This window comes from Euprymna scolopes, chromosome 21, assembly GCF_053919585.1.
Source record: "Euprymna scolopes isolate OS-2025 chromosome 21, ASM5391958v1, whole genome shotgun sequence".
In the NCBI taxonomy this organism is placed as follows: Eukaryota; Metazoa; Mollusca; class Cephalopoda; order Sepiida; family Sepiolidae; genus Euprymna; species Euprymna scolopes.
This window is the reverse complement of record NC_136502.1, coordinates 46,000,669-46,022,218: the sequence shown is the minus strand read 5'-3', so window position 1 is coordinate 46,022,218 and position 21,550 is coordinate 46,000,669. Positions and strand designations below refer to the sequence as shown.

Below are 21,550 nucleotides of genomic sequence, written 5' to 3'. Positions count from 1 at the left end.
TTTTTACAGTAAGAAAAAATGAGAAGGCAGCAAGATACAATCTGCTAATTTATTTTATTGAGATATTCTTATGATATAAAAAATAGGTCACAAAAACAAAAAGGAAAAATTCATCAAATGTGAAAAAGAAAAATTAAAATAGAAACTTTGATCCATTACATTTATTGCATAGTTTAAAATGATGGTTATAGTCATATTTCCTAACTTCTGGCATAGCTGCTACCGGAAGCGGTGACAAGACAAATCAGTTTTTTTCTTTCATGCCTATATCTCCTCTGCTTATGCCGTTGTTACATTTTTCCAATCGTTTTTTTTTAATTATTTAATAATCATTGGAAAATTTGTTTTTTTTTTATCTTATTTTAAGTAAGAATTATTGAAATTAGTTTTACTTTTTTTTAATTATTGAAAACATTTTTTGTGTTCATTTTCTAAAGGAATTATTGAAAACAATTTTTTCAATCTTTTAAAACTATTTTGTGGATATTATAATTTCATGTCATTTTGATTTCAATAATTTTACTTGAATAAACATATTTATTATATAAATTCAAATAAAAACATTTATTCTAAAAAATTTTTTAAATTAAACAATCCATTTCTACAATTTCATAAACATGTATTTCCTATAAAATTTCAAATAAAATAAAAACTATTATTTTTTAATTTTGTTATTGAAAGTGCAAATAAAGACTAACCGTGTTATTTTTATCTGTATAATTTTGTTAATTTTTATTGTATATTTTTCAATAATGTCCTTTCCTCTATTTTATTTTAATAAATCGCTTCATAGTAGAAATACTGAAGAACAATAAAAGTGAAGAAACTGCTTTGCCTTGTCACCGTTTCCGGTAGCAGCCATGCCAGAAGTTAGGAAATACGTTAGCTGATTATAACCAAAATGATTATTCAATCACTCGTTATGAAGCATAATATGTCTTTCTAGGCTGCATTTCACAGCATAACATTTTCCACAAACTTTACAAGAAAATGGTTTCCCTCCAATATGGGTCTTCAGGTGCATTTTCAGACTGTAGCTTCGAGAGAACGATTTTGTACAGAGTTTGCACTTAAATGGAGTTTCCCCGCTATGTTTCCGTACATGCTGTTGCAAAGCGGCATTGGATGGCAGACATTTGGAGCAGATTTCACACTTGTAAGGAGAGTCATCCGTGTGGATTATAGTGTGTGCATTTAGACTGTCTTTTCGGACAAACGATTTTTCACAGATTTCACATTCAAACGTTTTCTCTCGTGTATGTGTTTCCATGTGTCGCTTTAAATGGGCATTTTGTGTGAAAGATTTTTTGCAGACTTCACAATGGAATGGGGTTTCGCCAATATGAATTTTCATATGGGTCTTTAAACGTGCATTTAATGCAAAGCGCTTATCACATATTTCACACTGAAAAGGCGTTTCGCCCGTATGCGATGTCATATGGACTGTCAGGTTCGAACTTAATGAGAAAGATTTCTCACACACTTGACATTGAAAAGGTTTTTCTCCAGTGTGTGATCTCATATGAGTGTCAAAGGAATATACACCACTGCAAGTTCTGTTACAAATCTGACAAATAAAATGTGATTTTTTATGCTTTATCAAGTCATTCTTATTGGGAAAAGTTTCTGAGCATTTTAAGCATTTAAAAGTCATTTTCTTACAAATTTTTAAGTAAAATGACTTAGAAAAAAAAAATAGAAAAGAGAAATTGTTTTATGAATCTGATGATGTGGTATTCCTTAAATCGAAACTTGGATTGTCATCTGTTTTTCTCCTCAGTTCTGTTGATTTGAATTTCAAATAAAAAGTAAATGATCAGACAAATACATTTACAGTAACAACAGTAACGCATGAGATTCCATTTTTCATAGACATGATTGTTCTTTGTTGTTCACCAATGTTCTTCAATCTAAAAAGACAATAATATTGATGGTAACTATAAGGAAAACTACAACAATGCTAATAAATACTATTGTAATATAAAAAAATTATAGGAGCACAATGAACAGTACTGAACCATTTGTAAAAAAAAAAAAATCAGAAGAAATTCGAATCAACAGGAAGCTTGACATTATACAAATGATTGCACTGATGAAAGCAGCTTGCATATTCAGAAAAATCCTAGTATGAAAACAAACTCAAGCAGATGACAGTGACCAACAGTGGCGTACCTATGTAAAATGGCGCCCATGGCAAAGTTTGAATGTGCGCCCCTTCTTAATAATTTATACCTTAGATATACCTAACCTACATAATATTATAATACAGGCACAATTTTAACGAAAGATAAACCATGAAATGAATGTTTTAATAAAGTAATTATATAGTTATTCTTGCTTTAAGCGCCCATGTCAGAGTGGCGCCCATGGCACGGGCCATGCCTGCCATACCCTAGATACGCCACTGGTGACCAACCACAGGTAAGTTAAAATAAAATAGTTCCATGGCTAAAGCAATTTAAGAGAGATATGTATAGTTAAAAAAAAACAAAAAAAAAACAAGAAAAAAAAAAAAGAGGGATGAGATACTCTCCTGCATTCTTCTGTTGTCTTTTCAATAATTATCAAAATAATGATGAGGGTGACTACCAAATACTAATAATAACTACAGTAATGCAAATAATAGTAGACAGACTAGAAATTTTTTTTTTGAGTTCTAAAAATCATTTTAACTTTTCTGAATCTTCACTATTTGAGTTTGAGTTCTCTTTATTCTGTTCATTAAAACACAATGAGGTTTCCAAGTATTATAAATAGGGCTAAGACAACAGCATATTCTTTTCATTGTTTTGACCCTCAAGTGTGTATCCGTTGATATCTTATATGCTTTTATATAGAGTGATGTGGTTCTCGGTTGATTAACTATGTCTGTGTCGGATATATACTTGCGAGCCAAAGCAATAAAAAGAATATGCTGTTGTCATAGCCCTAGTTATATAAAAAAATATACAATTTTTAATCATAAGGAAAAGGTGGCAGTTTGAAGTTTAACATAAAAATGGTCCTTGCCTCCTACATTGTTGGTCAGTTTTCAAACCAAAAGTATCCTGTTCTTATAATGTGAAACTTTGTGTTTTTTTTTATTTTACTGAATAATCAATAATTTATTGCAGTTGTATGACCCCATTTACTTGCACAAGATTGAGTTTTATGCTGGGAAAATCCAGCATTTCCAAAAAGATGTGCTTTGCATTGGGATAAAATTAAAATTTCGTTAGTATAGCAGGCTGTATTCTTCACTGAAAAATGTAAATAAGTGTAGTATGAGAGCAGAAACTATACGTTGCTTCCAGCCAAGAGACTAAGAAATTTTCAGTCAATTTATTGCTAGAGGTTGCGATTCTTGACTTTCTGAATTTCCCAAGATAAGTAACAAATAAAAATTTTACCAGATTATAAAGGCAATTTCACTGTATATTATTATTCATGATATCATATATTAGACAAGTTTAATATTAAAGTATATCAGGGTTTATACTGAATCTGTTGCTTTTCATTTTTATTGTATAAGGTGCCGTAAATAAGTTTCCATAATTTTTTTTTTGTTCAGACATTTAAAATTGTCTTACACTCTTGAAAATTCAGTATGTTATTTCTAAACATCTTATGAGATGACTGACCAATTTTTATGATTTCAGGTTCAAATGAACAGCTACAGAAGGAATTGGAATGCACCCTACTAAAACCTGATTGTCACAGCTGGTGAATTTCAAAAATGCAATCTGGATGTGAGGACATTTTAGAAGAACGATATGCTATACAATTCTGTTTTGAAGTAGGAAAAAATGCTGCAGAAACGTACAGAATTCTCCAGACTGTTTTTGGACCATTTTGCATGAATTGAGTATCATTTTTTGAGTGACATAAAAGATTCAAGGAAACAGACAGTGTGTGAGGGATAATGAGAGGTGTGGAAGGAGTAAGGAAGTTAGAACACCAGAGTTCATTGGCCAAATAAAGAATTTCATGGATAAGGACCATCATGTGTCTATAGAGACAATAAGTGAACAGTTTGATGTCAGTGTGGGAGCTCTATATACAATTATTCATGAGGAACTGAAGATGCTGAAGATTTGCTCGAACTTTGTTCCAAGGATGCTCCATGCTTGTCACAGACAATTTGACCAAGATGGACATCAAGACAGTTCCTCACCCTCCCTATAGACCAGACCTTGCTCGCTGTGATTTTTAGTTATTCCCTAAGCTCAACAAAAACCTTAGAGGCTGTCATTATGAGACAATTGAGAAGATGAAAGCAGATGTGACAAGGGTCATTGACACGCTCACACAATACAACTTCCATGGAATGGTACAGCAAGTGCATTATAGTTGGAGGAGATTACTTTAAATGAGACTAGAGTTTCATGTGTGTACTATCAATAAAAGTGCACATATGAAAAAAGCCTGGAAACTTATTTAAGGCACCTCGTAGATGCACTGTCTAGAGATTTTTATGCAAGCTGTCCAGAAGAGATGCTCCATGATGATGATTTTGTACTTTGAAACAATGAAATGTATTTTTGAAAAGAAAGACTTGAAGGATTGCTATGGAAACTAAAGATTTAATAGTGAATGTTACTAAGACCAAAGTGATGATCAGTGATTGTAGTACTTGGAAAGCTTCCAAAAATGGAAAGTTGCCTTGTTCAGTCAGTGAAAAAGGCATCGGATGCAATTCAACCTTTTGTGGTACTTGTAAGCATCGTGTACACAAGAAGTGTAATGGAATTACAGGCAATTTGAGAGATAATGCCTAATTTGGGTTTAAGACATTAAAGATAGATGAGAAATCGGATGTGAGAAATATATATTTGGACGAGTGAAGCTGGAAAAATGATGGGATCCTTTTATCGATCCAGTAGATATCTACCTGCTGATGCAATTCTCTACCTATATAAGAGCCAGGTACGTTCAAGGATGAAGTATTGCTGTTACATCTGGGCAGGAGCTGGTAGGAAGATCTTATCCTGCCTTGATAGAGATCAGAATAGAATTTGTAGCCTAGTTGAGGATGCCTTTTTCTCTTTCCTGCAACCTCTTTCTCACAGAAGAGACACTGCAAGCCTGTCTCCATTTTATCATTATTTTCATGGCAAGTGCTCGTCTGAGCTCCAATTTATGGTCCCCCCCTCGCCAAACATTCACAAGAAACACTCGTTTGGCTGTAAACACTATCAATAATTTCCCCACTCTTTATCTGTACCTAAACTTAAATGTAGATTCCATGAACAAAGCATCTTTCTTAGAACTGCATGCCTGCAGAACTCTGTTCCATTTACCTGCTTTCTAGCTGACTACAATATGGCTGTCTTCAAGTCCAATGTAAACAAGTTGTTGATGGGCCGTTCCCCTTAAGGAATCCAATTTACCAAATTTACACTTCTAACGATTACTATGATATTGTCCTTTTGACTACTGTACACTCTTTAACCCTTATCCTCGAGTGGCCTCTGGGCCTTGATAAGTGAGAATTCCTTTGTAAAAAAAAAAAAAGAAAAGTCTTTTTATCTTTGTGATGCCAGTAGAGAGGCAGCTGCCAGAAGTTAATGAAGTTCAGAGAACTTCTGCCATTACTAACCAACAAAATGTTACTACTATTGGCCAAGGAAAGTGTGTATCAGGCATGTGCAAGCAGTGTGATGATGTATTGAAGTGAATTATGGTTATGGTTGAGAACATGTGTTGCATGGAGAATGATACAATGGACATGTAATGCGAGTTTTAAACAAGCTAGTTTTGATGACCAAAGGGAAAGATTAAATCTGGACAGTATCGAGAGATGTGGGAGTAAACTTGGAGTGTATGTCCACATTGAAAAAAAAATGGATGCAAATTCTTTGGTTAATAGATACAGGATAATTGAAGTTCTGTTTACACGTGAATATCAAAGAAAACATGGAAGGAGGTGATAAAAAATTGATATGAGAGAAATAGGGATAAATAAAAATGTGGCCAGAAATGGGTTAATTTGGAAATCATTTGCTTAAGGCTGGCCAGTTTATGGAAAATGGACGTTGAACCAAATATAATATATTAATCTTATTTTTATAATGAATTCCTCAGAAAATTTAATAAATATATCCCACTTTTAATTACTATTTCATGGCATTTTGATATATAAATAAAATTGTGATGAGTCTTTTAATGTCTGCATATGCATTTATATATCATGTATTTCTTAAAAAAAGATAATAGAATCAAATACTAAAATATTATTAAAAACCTTAATATAGAAATTAAATCCAGTAAAATGCATTTCCGTTTCCTCATAGAATTCAGCCATTTTAATGTTTTGTTGTTTAAACAAAATGGGTAAATTACTTCATGACTCTTGGAAATTTGAAAAGATTTTAGAACGGTTGGATAGAAAGTCGCTTAAATTGTCTCTAAAATTTTCAAAAAGTCCTTCTGCTTTGATGACCATATCGGATGGACAATTCCTCCACTATACAACAACCATGGCATGACAACAGAGAAGACTGAACTGCTTGCCTAATAGTTCATCTCCAACACCAACTTAGACCCCACAAACCACTCCCTTCAAAATTTCCCTTTGAAAAAAAAAAAAAAAAGCCACAATTGATGATCTGAAAATCTGCTGAGCTAGCCTATATTCTCTCCAAATTTTACAATAAATATCTTTACCGAATCTTGCTATCCTTATAGTTAGAAGATTGTTGGTACTGGTATTCAGAATTCTGATGAAAAAAGTGATCTGTTCAATATCACTCCATCAATCTCTCCCTCTCTTTGCTAAAATCTTTAAGTCAATAATCAATCAAATGTTAGTCCACCACATTTTAAATGCTAAACTTCTATTTGATCAACAGTATAGATTTAGGCAAACCTATTCCGCTGTGAATATCATAATGATCATCTCTGAACAGATATACCATGCTCTGAACAAGTAGTAGAAACTAGGATAGTAGCTTTTTTATACATCGAAAGCCTTTGACATGGTCTGGCATAATATCAATGCCAGTCAGAGTAAAATATCTTACATATGTTTCTGAAGAACATTTACAGCATACTTAAAAAATATTAAAACAATTACGTGAACACTCAGTTTTCAAAGATAATAATAGCCAGAAGAAACTTCATAACACATACGTAAAGAGTCCAGTTATATAAAAAGCTTTAATTGAGAGCTATATATAGATAATACAAGCTAAAACTTTATACTCTAAATATTTTTTTTTATCAAATGTCCATAAACTCGGATGTTATAAGGTTTCATCTTGCTATAGCAAGATATTTTGTCACCCAAACTAACAAATATCTTTAATCTGTAACTATATACAGGGTGGAACGATAAAATTGTCGCCCTAGAAAAGATGACATGATTCCATTTCCGTTTGATAAAAACAATCTTTTCGTTGAAAACCATCTACTAGTTGGCCAGTTGTGTACAAATTCCAAGAGCGATAGGAGCTTTCTATTATGCCTGAAAGTGAATCCATGTTCAACAAGCAAAATCAGAGATGCACCGCTGTACAACTCATGCTCTTTACCAATCCAAGTTATGACAACAGGACCATTACCAGCACCCTTAAAATGCCATGAATAACAGGGATATGACCAGGATGATGAAAACAAAGTTTCCAGCCACAGTTATCATCTTAGGTGTGGTTTCATCATGCCTCCTCACATCTTCAAAGTCGGCTTGAAAGTTAACACCAAAGTGTAACTGAAGAGTGGTGAAACCCCGGTGCAATCAGATGGCCGCTGGCAGACCCTGGGTGTGGCAGCAGGACTTGGCGCTGGCCCACAAGTTTAAAGAGACCCAGGCTTGGCTTCAGAAGAAGTGCTACGACTTTCTACCCTTCTCTCACTTCCCCCTCCCCCGACCTGAACCCGCTGAACTACTTTGTTTGGTCATACATTGAGAACATCACCAACATGACCTCTCACAACACCAAAGCCAACCTGATTGCTATCATCCACCGAGTATTCGCTGGCACTTGTGGAAAAGGCATGCTCCCAGTCCAAGACCCATATCAAGGCAGTCATTTTCAATAAAAGTTTTAAAATAAAGCAGTAGTGTTTTTTTTCTTCAGGGCAACAAATTTATCATGCCACCCTGTAGATACACGAGGTAAATAAATTTTTGAAATAATCATAACATAGGCTCCAAGCATTGAACATAAACAACAATTTTGTTTGTGATCATTTATGAGACGATTTGTGTTTTTATAGATATCAAGTCAAATCATTAGCACAGGAAACGAGACCAAGTTCAAAGTATAAGCATAGCATCATGACTGAAGACATTAAACAGTTATACAGCCAATCAAGATGTAGAGAGTATGTTACACTAAGACAATTATAACTTAATTAGAACCTGTTACAAAACAAGTTTATCAAACATATCAATATCAATATATATATATATATATATATATATATATATATATATTGATATATATAGAGAGAGAGAGAGAGAGATTAATAAGGAAAATAAAGATTGTTCACATTACGCATCTACATAAAAAATAATATTAATAACAATTAGGAATAATAATGGACAAAAATAGAAATGGCTAAATAGTAATAGATAAAATAATAAATTTGGGCAAATTAATAATGACTAGCAGGACCTGTGGAAATTCTACAAAATGAAAAATATATTTAATCAACGAATAAGTTTTGATAAAGCTGATTTTTTTTTTGTGTGGATAGTGCAAAAAGTTAACTTTTTGGACAGAAAAAAAAATACAATTTTTGAAGGCCAAATGGCTTTTAAAAGAGCCAATCTGGCAACTCTGGACGAGGTTGCGGAAAGTAAACCAAAGTTCCACTTTTTACTCTCTTTACATAAACAGTTAAGACTAATAATGGATCTGTGTAACTTAGCAAGTTATACAGAGTAATCTCCCTTTACATTAACACAATAGTGTATTACAAGAATATGAGAGTAACTTCCCTTTGATGAAGCCTCGTTTTCGAATACCTAATTACTGAAAGAGAAAAGTACAGACTAAGGAAGAAACAAGCAGAATATTTTGTAGATAAATGAATAATGGAGTAATAATAATGATAACATTAATAAAAACAATATTAACACCGCATGATGATGATGATGATAATAATAATAATAATAATAATAATAATAATAATATTCAAAAGAATTAAAATTTAAAAAATGTATATAAAGTTAGCATATAAATAATAAAAAGAATAATCAACTTATACAATAGAGAAATACACGTAGGGCCGTTTTTACATTTTAAGTTGAATAAATTAAAATATTTAGATTTTAGATAGATAGATAGATAGATAGATAGAGGTGAGAAAGACAGAGAGACGCCCTAGAAAACCAACAGTCTTCCTGGATTTTTATATGGATTGCTTTCACCTTTCCCTTAGTATTTCACGTCGAGTTAACGATTGTATCTTGTGGCCTTGCTTATGATATCTCTATATAATACTTGTATGTACAAGATTCACTCTTGAACTAATTAATCACTCATTATAATACTGGAACACAGCTTTTAGGTGTAAGGAGTCGTGATGTATGCTATATTTAGTTTAACTTTAGTTTATGCAAAAGCAGTTCATGAACATTTAAATATTTAAATAAACAGTAGTTATTAGTCATCAATTAATAAATATGCTCCAAATTTCTGTTTCTTTACAGTATTTAAATGTTTTTTAGGCGCGTAATATGGACACACCTGCCTACTTGAAAAATATTAATATTTCAGATTCGTGTTGAATTTGAAGTTTTTTTTTTTTTTTTTTTTTTTAGTATTTTCAAGTTAAATTCAATTTTTACGATATTTTTGTTTATTAAATTCGTAAGTGAATTTGTTAGAATAACTTTTACCCTTGTCTGTTCGTCTGTCCGCACTTTTCTCAATAACTACACCTTGGAATTTTTTTTAAACATTAAACATCTGAGTAAAAAAAGTAACAGTGCGGATTTTCCGGGAAAACTCCAGTTGCCCCTTTAAGGGTGCTTTTTGGGTTAAAATGGGTAAAATTGACACTTCTGTGCTTATTAAAAAAATTGATGCCTTGGATTTTTTATAAAACTTCCTGAGAAGTTGTAACTAACTGATTTCTATATAATTTTGTCTGTCTATACTTTGCGATAACCCTAACCCTAACCCAGGCCCAGGGGCTCTTTTAGGGCTAATAAAAACGCTCCATTTGGGGACTATTTCACCATATTTGTCCAAAATTTTCTGTGTATGTCTATTCAACAGTTTTGCATGGTGCTGAACTCAAATTTAAATATATTAAGGCCTTGGGGACTTTTGGGTCTAAATAGCGGGGGAGGGGGGCAATGATGGACTGAATCATTTCTTTTTTTGCATGGTGCTGGTGCAGAGCTAGCATATGTTAAAGCCAAAAACTACACCAGGATTTGATGTCCCCTAGAGACTCTTGGGGCTAAATGGGGAGGGGGTGCAAATGTTGAAATTAGTCAATTTTTTTATGCCTCGTTTACTGCGCAATCACGGGGCGGGGGATGATGCTTCTGCTTCACTTGTTAAATAAATAATTCGAAATAAGAAAATTAATTTTTGTTTTAATTTAATTATTTTTACTGCGCAATAATTTATAACAATTTGAAATACGTTGAACTTAGAAAAAAAAAAATTGTTAATGACCGTTTTGATAAAAAAAAAAAAAAAGTCCACTAATGTCGGACCATTGGTACGAAATCGGAATAGGAGCATGTGAGCAAGAAAAGACGAAAGTAAAAACAGGGAAATAACCACTCACTACATGAGAAGTAAAATGTGTTTTAAAATGTCGGACTTTTAATTTAAGTCAATTTAAGTTAGGTAAATCAATTTAAATTAGGTAAGTTTTTCATACTTAATTGGTCGCACAACTCTTTTCACCTGAAATGCGTTGGTTTAGACGCACCAATATAAACATAAACAAAAGCACCTAAACAAAAGTAAATAATGAGTTATTTATTTTAAAGAGTTTTACTACTGCTACTACTTCAATTTAAATAGAATAGAAATTGTACAATGGTCATTCAAAAAATAAAGTGATTTTTTTTTTTAAAGAAAATAATTTTAAATATTTTCCCCATTACTCTGCATTTTCTGTGAAATCGATTTTTCAAAATAATAATAAAAAAGATTTTTAATCACGCAGAAAACTTTGCTTAGAAAGCCATAATATTCAAAATGGCGGAAAGCCCCAAACCCACCGAGTCGTCCCGGCTCGAACAACGGTCGGTCATCAAATTTTTGGTGGCAGAAAAATGCAAACCGTGTGAGATCTACAGAAGAATGTCTGCCGTATACGGGGATGCATGTTTTAGTAAAAAGAACGTCTACAAATGGGCAAAATTGTTTATAAATGGTCGAAATAATATTCAAGATGAGGAGAGGCCGGGCAGGCCGATATTGGCGAGCACCCCTGATATGGTGGACGCTGTTCATGCAATCATTTTGGCCGACAGTACGGTCACCATTGAGGACATCTCTGATAAAATGGGCATTTCGGTGGGGACAGCACACAAAATAGTGCATGACGATCTCGCATTTTATAAGGTCGGCTGTTCGTGGATTCCCAAAAAAAGGGTTTCAAACGATGAGAAAGTCAACAACGACGTTTGACCAAATGAAAAATAAAAAAATAAAAAATAACACAAATTTTTATAATGAAAAAATTCAAAACATTGTTTATCAATGAGGAAAATGTTTAAAATAGATATATATATAAATGGGGATTATATTGAAAAATAAAGCACAATTTCGGTATCTTCAAGTAAATAACCCACAAAGGGAGAAAAATTAGATTTTACTTTTTTTTTTTTTTTTTTAGGCAATTACGTGTAGCAATTGCACTTTGAAAAACATGAAAGAAAAAAAAATATTGGGAGATCAGTATATAAATTTAACGTAAAATGATCCTCCATTCCCTGACCATTCTAAATTTTACCGTTAACCCTATCCAAGTGGCAAGTTGCAAAATCACATGTAATCGGCTAACAAAATAGATCCCCTCCAATCCGAAAAAGAATAAAAACAACTCTTACAAAATTTATCTTCCATAAAAACATAGTTAATATTAAAATATTGGTTAACTGCCTTAAACGCTAGAATCACTAGGAAGTGGAGCATCATTTTGCGTTTCATGCGAAACTTAATCACTGTTCACACAAAATATGTTCTAAATAAAACATTATTGTGTTTGGAAATTCGGGTTTGTATTACTGTACACATAGATTCGAAAAAGTTGTCAAAAAACAAATATAGAACAAATAAATGTTATCAAAGGTAAGATAAGTTACTTTTCTACCTAACTGGATATATTTTTTGTGTTTTTATTCAGTGTAACATGTTTATTCAGCTCGAAAAACATGCAGTGTTTACCGATGTATTGGAAAATTCAAAATGGCGGCCGACTCTCTCTCGGAGAGGGTAAGTTTGGGAAAAGGTATTATAAATAATAAACTAGATAAAATACTGTTAGAAATTCGCTCAATATATGTTACCATGACATAAGTTGACATATATTCGGTTGATTTTTAATAGTATTTTGTCTAGTTTATTATTTATAACATATTTTCCCAAACTTACCGTGTTAAACAGACAGTCTGGCGCCATTTTGAATTTTCCAATACATCGGTAAACGCTGCGCTGCAATGTCAGAAATTTCGTGAAAATAGTGAATAATTCCACCCCATCTTTCCAAGCTTATAACTCCTCGAAAAATGTAATTCAAGCCCTAATTTTTTTTTCAATTAAAGGAGCAAGGACCAAGGTTTTATTTAAAAAAAAAAAACAATGTGTTTTTTTTTAAAAAAAAAAAGGTTTTAAACTTCGGACTTTACAGGTAAATTTCTAAAAAACGGATTTTTTTTTGTTTTAAATTTGAATATATTATTTATTAACCTTTTCTCTTCAATTTGTGATATATAAAACTATTCAACATAAATTAATTATTTACTTTTTAAGAGAAACTTGAAAATGTGTGACACTTACACAAATGGGGGGGGGCGTGAATTTAAAAAAAAAACGTTTGTCTAAAATATTATATTCGGTTTATTGGAAAGAACATAAAATTTCACATTGACCCTGAAAATATCGTAAAAATAGAATCAATAGAAAAATTTTGATAGATTTTTTAAGTTTAAAAATTGAAAAATATTGAGTTCGGAAAATTCATTACTGTTTAAAAAAAAAAATATTTCTATTACTTTTAAAACAACTGTAATAGTTTATTTTGGAAGTATAACCCATAAAGAAAATAGATAACCCACTTTTAACAGAGAAATTACGAGATTTTTATATTTTATTCGCAGTTTCGTGTTAGGGGTGTCAAAAATTCCTACAAAAATTCTAACGCTACATGTTTTTCGAGCTGAATAAACATGTTACATTGAATAAAAACACAAAAAATATATCCAGTTAGGTAGAAAAGTAACTTATCTTGCCTTTGATAACATTTATTTGTTCTATATTTGTTTTTTTTACAACTTTTTCGAATCTATGTGTACAGTAATACAAATTCGGTTATAATTGAAAAAGAAAAAGTTATCTGGAATTTTAACCTATTGTTCTAAGGGAGGTAACTGTTTTACTAAAGTATTTTTTAAAAATCATGCTTTTCTTACAATTCGAATGTTTTAAGAAAAATTAAAATATTTTCGCATTTTACATTTTTCTTTTTGTTATTAATGTTATAAAACTTTGGTACATTTTTTGTTGCAATTCTCAGTACAATAGTTAAGTCTCTTAGAACAATAGTTAAAAATTCTGAATAACCATTAAAAAATTCATTTTAATTATACTAATTAGTCGTAAGTTGCAATTAAATCACAAAGTAACCCATCTCTTACTAAGTTTCTGTCTCTTACCCTCTCGCACTAAATGTTTGGCGCTCTTATTTTATATAATTTCTCTCTCTCTCTCTCTCTCTCTCTCTCTCAAATGTAATAAAAATAGAAAATAAACGAGGTTGGAAAAGAGCATTGAACGAAAGGAAATAACACCACGCATAGGAAAACTATTTAAACCATAGCTGAAAGGAGATATAGCGAACAAAAAGCGACTAATTTGAGATTTTGTCTTGATTATTGTCTGAATTAGCAAACAAATAAACATTGTTTTAAGTCTGTCTGGTCTCTACTGCTATAGGACTCGAATAATTCGGAAGCAGAAGAAATCCGGTCGCTGATTGCGGAACCCCTCCTGCTTCACTATTGATCCCTATTAGTCACTTTTACAGGATGTATCCATTGTTTCTAAAGACAGAAAAAGGATCGATAGATTTAAAGTAATTTTTTCCACCATCAAATTTGTTTTCTTCATTTTTTCTCTCGGCCGTTGTGTGTGTGTGTGTGTGTAGATATATATATATATATATATATATATATATATATATATATATATATATATATATATATATATATATATATAATGTTGAATAAAATTTAAAAAAAAAAACTTACTCTCAAAACTTTAAACATATTCCGGAAGTCACCGGTGTAAATGTAAAAATGTCCCTAAATTTTATAATTTTTATTAATCATCGTAAAATACACAATTCATTTTTAAATTTATTTTGTCGGAAGAATCTAAAATGGCTATTTTATTAAAAGAAATAAAATAAGTATTCTCTAATCTAGATTTTCTGATGGGTGAACGTTTGAAGAACAATATATTCTGTTGAGGAGTGCATCACTGCATCGGACTGCTTCAAAACAAACACAAGGGTGTGACCAGAAGGGCTATCTGCAAAAACAAAAACAAAAAAAAAACAAAACACATCCTAAACTATAATAACTGCTAAGCTGAAAAAAGAAAAGTTTGGCGATTCAGAAGCATAGACGACCATACCGGTATTAAGTGAAAACCTAGTCTCGATGTGAAAATGCAAAACTTCCTGTTTTAGTTTTAAATAAATAAGCAAGTTGGCATGAAAGAAAATATGTGAAACTGAGAAACTCATTTTTTTTTAATTTTTTTTTTTACACTAGGTCCACCTCCACAATTTTCTTTAAAATGACGACTTTGCCAGGTTTTCGACTATGCTGAATACGAAAATCACATTAATATTTTGCAGAGACAAGTAGTTATCGAGATATAAAGACCTATATCATTCACTGGAAATAGACTTATTTATCGCGCGCACGCGCGTAAAAACATGGCTGCCTTCTGGCAGTGCTGCATAATACAGGTTGTTTATTTGCGCGGACGCGCGTGAAAACATGGCCGCCAGAGAAATACAGGTCTTTATATCTCGATAGCTACTTGTCTCTGCAAAATTTAGATGTGATCACTGATGTTCATATTCAGCATAGTCAAAAACCGGCTATTTTGACTGAGAGTGTTCAATAATAATAATAATAATAACAATAATAATAATAATAATAATAATAACAATAATAATAACAATAATAATAACAATAATAATAATAATAATAACAATAATAATAATAATAATAATAATAATAATAATAACAATAATAATAACAATAATAATAACAATAATGGCCGAAATCATCTGGTAAATCAAAATTGCGAAATATAAAACAAAACTGCCACAACCCCCCCCCTACTCGCCAATGTACACAGAATGTTATTGAAATATTAAACGGTTCTTCTGCTCAGTTAATGTTAGCACATTTACTTACATAAAAATGGTTAATTAGACTACAGAAGCACCTATTAAAAACTATACGTTCTATAATTCAATACCCACCTCCAAAAATGAAGGAAAAACATAAAAGTATGGTTTTGTAAACCACTCGTAAAAACTTACTGACAGCATTATTAGCGTTCTAAATTATGAGATGAAAAAAAATGAACGAATCCCTCAGTTAAAGAGAGTTGTCTCCCTCAGAACAATGATAAATTGTAAAACAGCACTGCCATATTTATTTTATTCAGTAATTTACTGTTTAGTTTTCAATAAATAGATATATGCATTTTAATGGCTAACTCGATGGTTTTAACATGGTTTTAAAACGCTGGCTGATCATAATATGTTTTTAAATTTTCAATTTTTGATTATGTTTGAAGAATTATCGCCTCAAGTTAATCTCTCAAAGAAAAAAAAAAAAATGTGTGAAATAAAAAATAAATGTAAAAATCCTATTGCAAAATAATTATAGAAATCCTGCACGAAGTATGAAAAGCCAAACACAGAATTTTTCACTCTTTTTTATTCATGTATTTTGCATCCCCAGTCGACACATACGAGGAACGTGCAATAAGTAATGCCCCTTACCCACTTCCAGTTGTCTGATCTAGCTGAAATTTTGCATGTGCAATGATTTATATCTCTACAGGTTATGTAGCTCTGAACTAATTGTGGTTTCTGTTTTAAGGTGTTTGAACTGAGTCAGGTGTGAAATGGAGCCTGTTGAATGTCGAGCAGTGATCTGGTTTTTGTATTTGAAAGAACGCACACCACAGGAGACTTTTGATGAAATGAAAGAAACTTATGGTGATAATGCCCCATCATATGACCTTTTAAAACGCTGGCATCGTGAATTCAAACATGGTCGGACGGCTTTGGAAACAGCTCCTAGACCTGGTCGCCCCCCTACTGCCATTGATGAGGCATCTGTCCGTCAAGTTGAGGCTGCCATTTTGGAAGATCGGCGCATTACTATTCGCCAAATAGCCTAAAATGTCAAAATTAGTACAGGGTCTGTGGAAACTATCATTCATGACCATTGCATATGCATAAGGTGTCTGTCAGATGGATTCCCAAGTTGCTCACACCATTCCAGAAGCGAGAATGCGTTGAGTACTCGAGGATGAATTTGGAGATGTGCCAAGAAGATGAGTCAAATTTTTTCAAAAGACTGATTACACAGGATGAAACCTGGGTCCATCACTATGATCCAGTGACCAAAGCCCAATCAATGCAATGGAAGCACTTAGACTCACGACCTCCAAAGAAGGCAAGGGTGCAGCCCTCCACTGGCAAGGTCATGGTCACAGTCTTCTGGGACCAGGACAGAGTAGTGATGACAGATTTCCTAGCAAAGGGTACCACAATTACAGGAGCCTATTATGCTTCACTTTTGAGGAAATTAAGGGAAGCTATCAAAATCAAGAGGCGGGGTAAGATCAGCAAAGGTACCCTCCTGCAGGACAATGCTCCAGTCCACAACTCGCATCTCACCAGATCAGAAGCACGGACGTGTGGTTATGAAATTTCCCCCATCCTCCCTACTCTCCTGACCTTGCACCCTCTGACTTTCACCTCTTCCCAGCCATGAAGTTGTTTTTGAAAGGAAAGCGTTTCCCAGATGATGCAGCCTTGATTTCTGAAGTCACATCATGGTTGGAGGAACTACCTGGGATGTTCTACAAAAACTGTCTCCAGAGCTTCATCAAACGATGGGAGAAAATCATAACTCTGGGTGGTTCCTATGTAGAGAAAGACTAATAACTGTGCCAAGTTTCATTGCTCTACTGCTATGGGAAGTTGGTCAGGGGCATTACTTATTGCACACCCCTCGTAAGTACATCCTTAGAAGTTAATTCTAGATCCTGGCCAAAAGAACTCGACAAACACATCAAGAGACTTTAACAGACTACAGAGCTCGCACAAACTTGAAAAGTCCTTGAATTTCGACTTCTGCCTTGTAAAGGCCTTATTTCTATTATTACATTAAAAAATCCTTGAAAATATGGAAAATATCTTGAAAAGCCTTTGAAAATTGTGTTTTTATGTCCAATAAAAATGTGTCAAAATATTAAAGATAAAATTGAAATAAATACTATTAAATTATTTTTTTTAAGTCTTAATGAAATATCATTAAAATATTTTTTAAATATTGGAAATAAAATCGAAATACATTGTTCTGAAATTGTATAGTATTATTGCGGATAAAAGAGTTATGTCCCTTTATCACAAAACTACTTCAGGTAGTTTTGTGATAAAAATTCAAGTCTCTGTCTATTTTTGTTTGTATTTATTTGGAAGGGGCGGGGGGGGGGCAAAAAAGGGGAGGAGTAGTGGCGGCCGCCATAAATAAAAATACTTTCCTTGTGAAGACGGAACTTTCCAAAGGCGAATCCCCGCCTCCAAAAAAAAAAATTGTGATAATTTAAAATTAGGTTGGCCGGGCCAAAAACAAAATGTATAAGACAGTAGCAATTTGTGGTTGGAAATTAAAAGCCTGAAGAGAATTAATATTTGAAATGAAATCCAAAGCATTTAAAACTACTTAAAAACAAAACAAAAAAAAAGATTATACAAGTGCATTGCAAAGTAACATTTATTTGTTATATTTTTGATTTTTCATCACTTTTTCCGAATTGCTATGAATTACAAAACAAACCCAAAATTTTGTATTTTGAAGGTATTGAAAAACTTTGAAAAGCTTTGAAAAGTCCTTGAAAATAGACATTGAAAACCTGTACGAACTCTGGACTACTAAGCATAGTGCCAGCATATAAACACAGTTAACTGAACACTCTCACTCACAAGTTAGTATATATACTTTCTCACTAACAAAATATACATATATTAATATACATACGCACACACACACACACACATCACCATACCTATCTCATTTACATACATATAGACATGTGTTACCAACGAAATAGAAATGTTTACTTCACCCAGAAAATACTTGGCGCATTGTTTATTGGCCCATTCTTCCAGATTTTTTGCAATAAAAGTTCTTGGTGCGTTTTTTCCAACTCCTTGGGCTATTTCCATAGCAGACTTGTTTTCTGATTCGGTTTCATTTGTAAGACGGTCTTGTTCAAAATGTTTGGCTAGTTTCATTATGGAGGTTCTTCTACTGGCTCTTGTTTCATGATATTGATGTACCATTTTGAGGTTTGGATTTTGGAAGCGCATTAGATATTGCTCGGTGCTTACAATAGTTGCACAATGCTGATGGTTAATTTCTGAGAGATGTATACTTCCTGCTCCTCTTTGCAGCTACAGCCTAGGCAGACACTGGTTTCTGAATGTTATTCTGTACAGTGTCAGCATTTTCCGCATTTTAGTGTCCAGATTTTTTTTACCCTTTTGGAGCTAGTCAACAATGCTAAAGTTGTATGTTATCACAGGCATGGATAGTTGGTTAATGACAGTTACCTTGTTTTTGCTTGTAAACTCTGTTTTACAGATTTTTCTTTGCACAACATATACATTTCACTGCCAATTTTTTCTCTCATTTTGGCACACTGAATTGAATCGTTCTCTTCTATACCAACATATTTGTATTTTTCCTTGCTCTTCTGAGTCTTTGATATCAGTATCTTCATCAAGCTGTATGTCTCCATTTGGAGCTTTTTTCCAGCTCAGATGGAGTACTTGGCACAGTCCAGTATCTTTGGAGACCTTATGTACGATCTGCAAGAGTCGAGCATCTTAAGCTTGAAGCCATCCATGAAGAGCAAGTGCTTGACTCTTTTGACTAGCTCTTGTTAGTGGCCCTGGATCAGATTGTAAGCATTCTGGCTTTTATTTAGCTTGTTTAACAGATCTATAGCCAGACAGAAGAGTAAAGGAGATGGGCTATGCCCTTGAAAGATTCCAGGAATTGTTATTGTTCCATTAGTGTGGCCTAATGTCATAATTATTTGCCACATTTTTATATGTATAGCCATAACCTCTTTGGTTACTGGGTGGATTTTATATAAATCATCGCAGTAACTACGTGTGGGGTACACTTTCATATGCTTTTTGGTAATCAATCCAAGCTTAGATTCCTCTGCCTCTTCTTACAACCCTCAAGGATTAATCAACAACTGGTCCTTAGTGCCTAAACCCTTTCTCCTGCACCGTTTGTTCTTTTTCCAGGTATGCTTTAGAGAAAAGGTGCTGATAGATGCTGTCTGCAACCATGCTAGTGAAGAGCTTGCAAGTCGTAGTGAGACAGCAGATCAATCTGTACGGTTAGTGAGACAGCTGATGGGTCTGTACTTCGGGGATTGTGTTTCACTTGTTTTGGGTATGAGGGTTGAATCACATCTTAACAGCCATGCTGGTGTGGCCTCTTCACTCCTCAGTAGTCTGGTGAAACAACAACTATTATGACGATGAAGTGCTGTTAGTTGCTTAAGCCAGAAATTGGGTAAGTTGTTTATGCCAGACTTTTTGTAATTCTGGAACTCATTCTGTTTTATCATTGCAGCTGTTATCTTTGGCCCTGACGTTTCTAGTTTTTTTTCATGGTTTTTAGTAATATCTAGGATCTATTTCGCCTCTTTATTGTTGGTACTCTCATTTTCAAACTGAAGCCTCCAATAATCATTCAGCTCTTGCTTTTCTGGATGCTTTTCTACCATTATTGTGCTCCTTATTAAAATTTGGTAGAATAGTTGTGCATTTTGTTTAAATCGTTTATTTTTCACTCTATTCTTGTTTCCTTTTAGTAAGTGCTGGGATTCTGTCCTCCAGTTCCTTTACTACATGTTCTTCAGCTCCATTACTTTTGTCCCATATTTTACACTGAACCTACAGATGACGTTCTTCAGACGTACCTGCACTGCAGGGGCGACAAGGAGTTTCACTTGATTTTGTAGTTTCTGTTTCCAGCTTAGTTTTTTTTTCTCTTTTTGTTTCATTTTACTTCAATTAAAGTTCTCAGAAATCAAGTGGCCCCTTCCTAGGCCTAACACCTGATCTCTATATGATGCACAAATATTTGAATATTTTATCATGGTTCTCTTTTCTTTGAGTTAGTAAAGAAGTTATTAATATTAATTTTTATCTCACTTATTGACTAGTGTACTACATTATAGCATATCTTACTTTTGGTTTCTTGGTTTTACTGGATTCTAGGACAAGAATTCATCTAGTCTGGTGGAATAGCCAGCTTAATGTTGTTACTCTAGAAACCATCACTTAGAGAGGATGCAGTAATCCTCGTATAAGCCCGTGTAGGATAGCTATACTGAAAGGACATGTAAATTGGCGAAAAAAAAAAAAAACAACATATCTGATGAAGTTTGATCCTGTTGATTTCAATAGAATAAATATTTTTTTCTAAATCTTAGATATTATTCATCCAGGGCAACACTGATCATGAATATATCAACTTTGTGTATCTTTGTTTTGTAGATTTTGATTTTCAACTGAACATACAAGCACACACACACACACACACACACACACACACACACACACACACACACACACACACACACACACACAGACAACTGCCATTTATATAATAGATGAGTCAGTGCACTTCCTTTGCAGTTACTGACTTGTAAAAGTTGGTAAATGAAAATTTTGAAATAAGAAATATATCAAAAATATTTTGAATTTTGTTTTGACTTCAAATACTAAGTTATTTTGAATATTTAGTTAGGGTTTACTTGTGGGAAGAAGTATTCTCATGATAGATTGTTCTGACAAATCAATGTACAGAGAGCCCGCGGACACTCAAAGACAGTGTCTATTAGGTATTCAAGTTCTCCCTTGCATCATTGTGTGCCATTATATGTACTTTTATGCAAGCTTTCTGATTGAAGCTTTTTCCATAAAATTTGCAGAAAAAATTACACTTGAAATTCTCAGTGAATGGTCTACTATATTATTATTCTTCATTATCGCAAGGAGCTTCCAATGTGCAGATTTGTAA

General features: G+C 33.1%; 2 protein-coding genes across 5 annotated transcripts; one reads left to right on the top strand and one right to left on the bottom strand.

The window, feature by feature from the left end:
* Positions 1–35: 35 nt before the first annotated feature.
* LOC145242206 (uncharacterized) lies at positions 36–15,755 on the bottom strand. Of its 4 annotated transcripts, none has more exons than XM_080105203.1 (2): positions 15,679–15,755; positions 36–1,910 (listed from the first exon to the last, which is right to left on the bottom strand). In XM_080105203.1, exon 2 carries the CDS (start codon positions 1,652–1,654, stop codon positions 914–916), a length of 741 nt encoding a protein of 246 aa, XP_079961329.1. In that variant the 5' UTR covers positions 1,655–1,910; positions 15,679–15,755; the 3' UTR covers positions 36–913. The 4 variants fall into 4 exon arrangements, with proteins under 4 accessions (XP_079961329.1, XP_079961328.1, XP_079961327.1 ...); XM_080105202.1 differs by having other exon boundaries at positions 15,611–15,746; XM_080105201.1 differs by lacking the exon at positions 15,679–15,755 and adding an exon at positions 14,426–15,329.
* LOC145242777 (protein GVQW3-like) lies at positions 11,151–11,585 on the top strand. The gene has a single exon (XM_080105914.1). The coding sequence runs from the start codon at positions 11,151–11,153 to the stop codon at positions 11,583–11,585; it is 435 nt and encodes a 144-aa protein (XP_079962040.1).
* Positions 15,756–21,550: the final 5,795 nt, after the last annotated feature.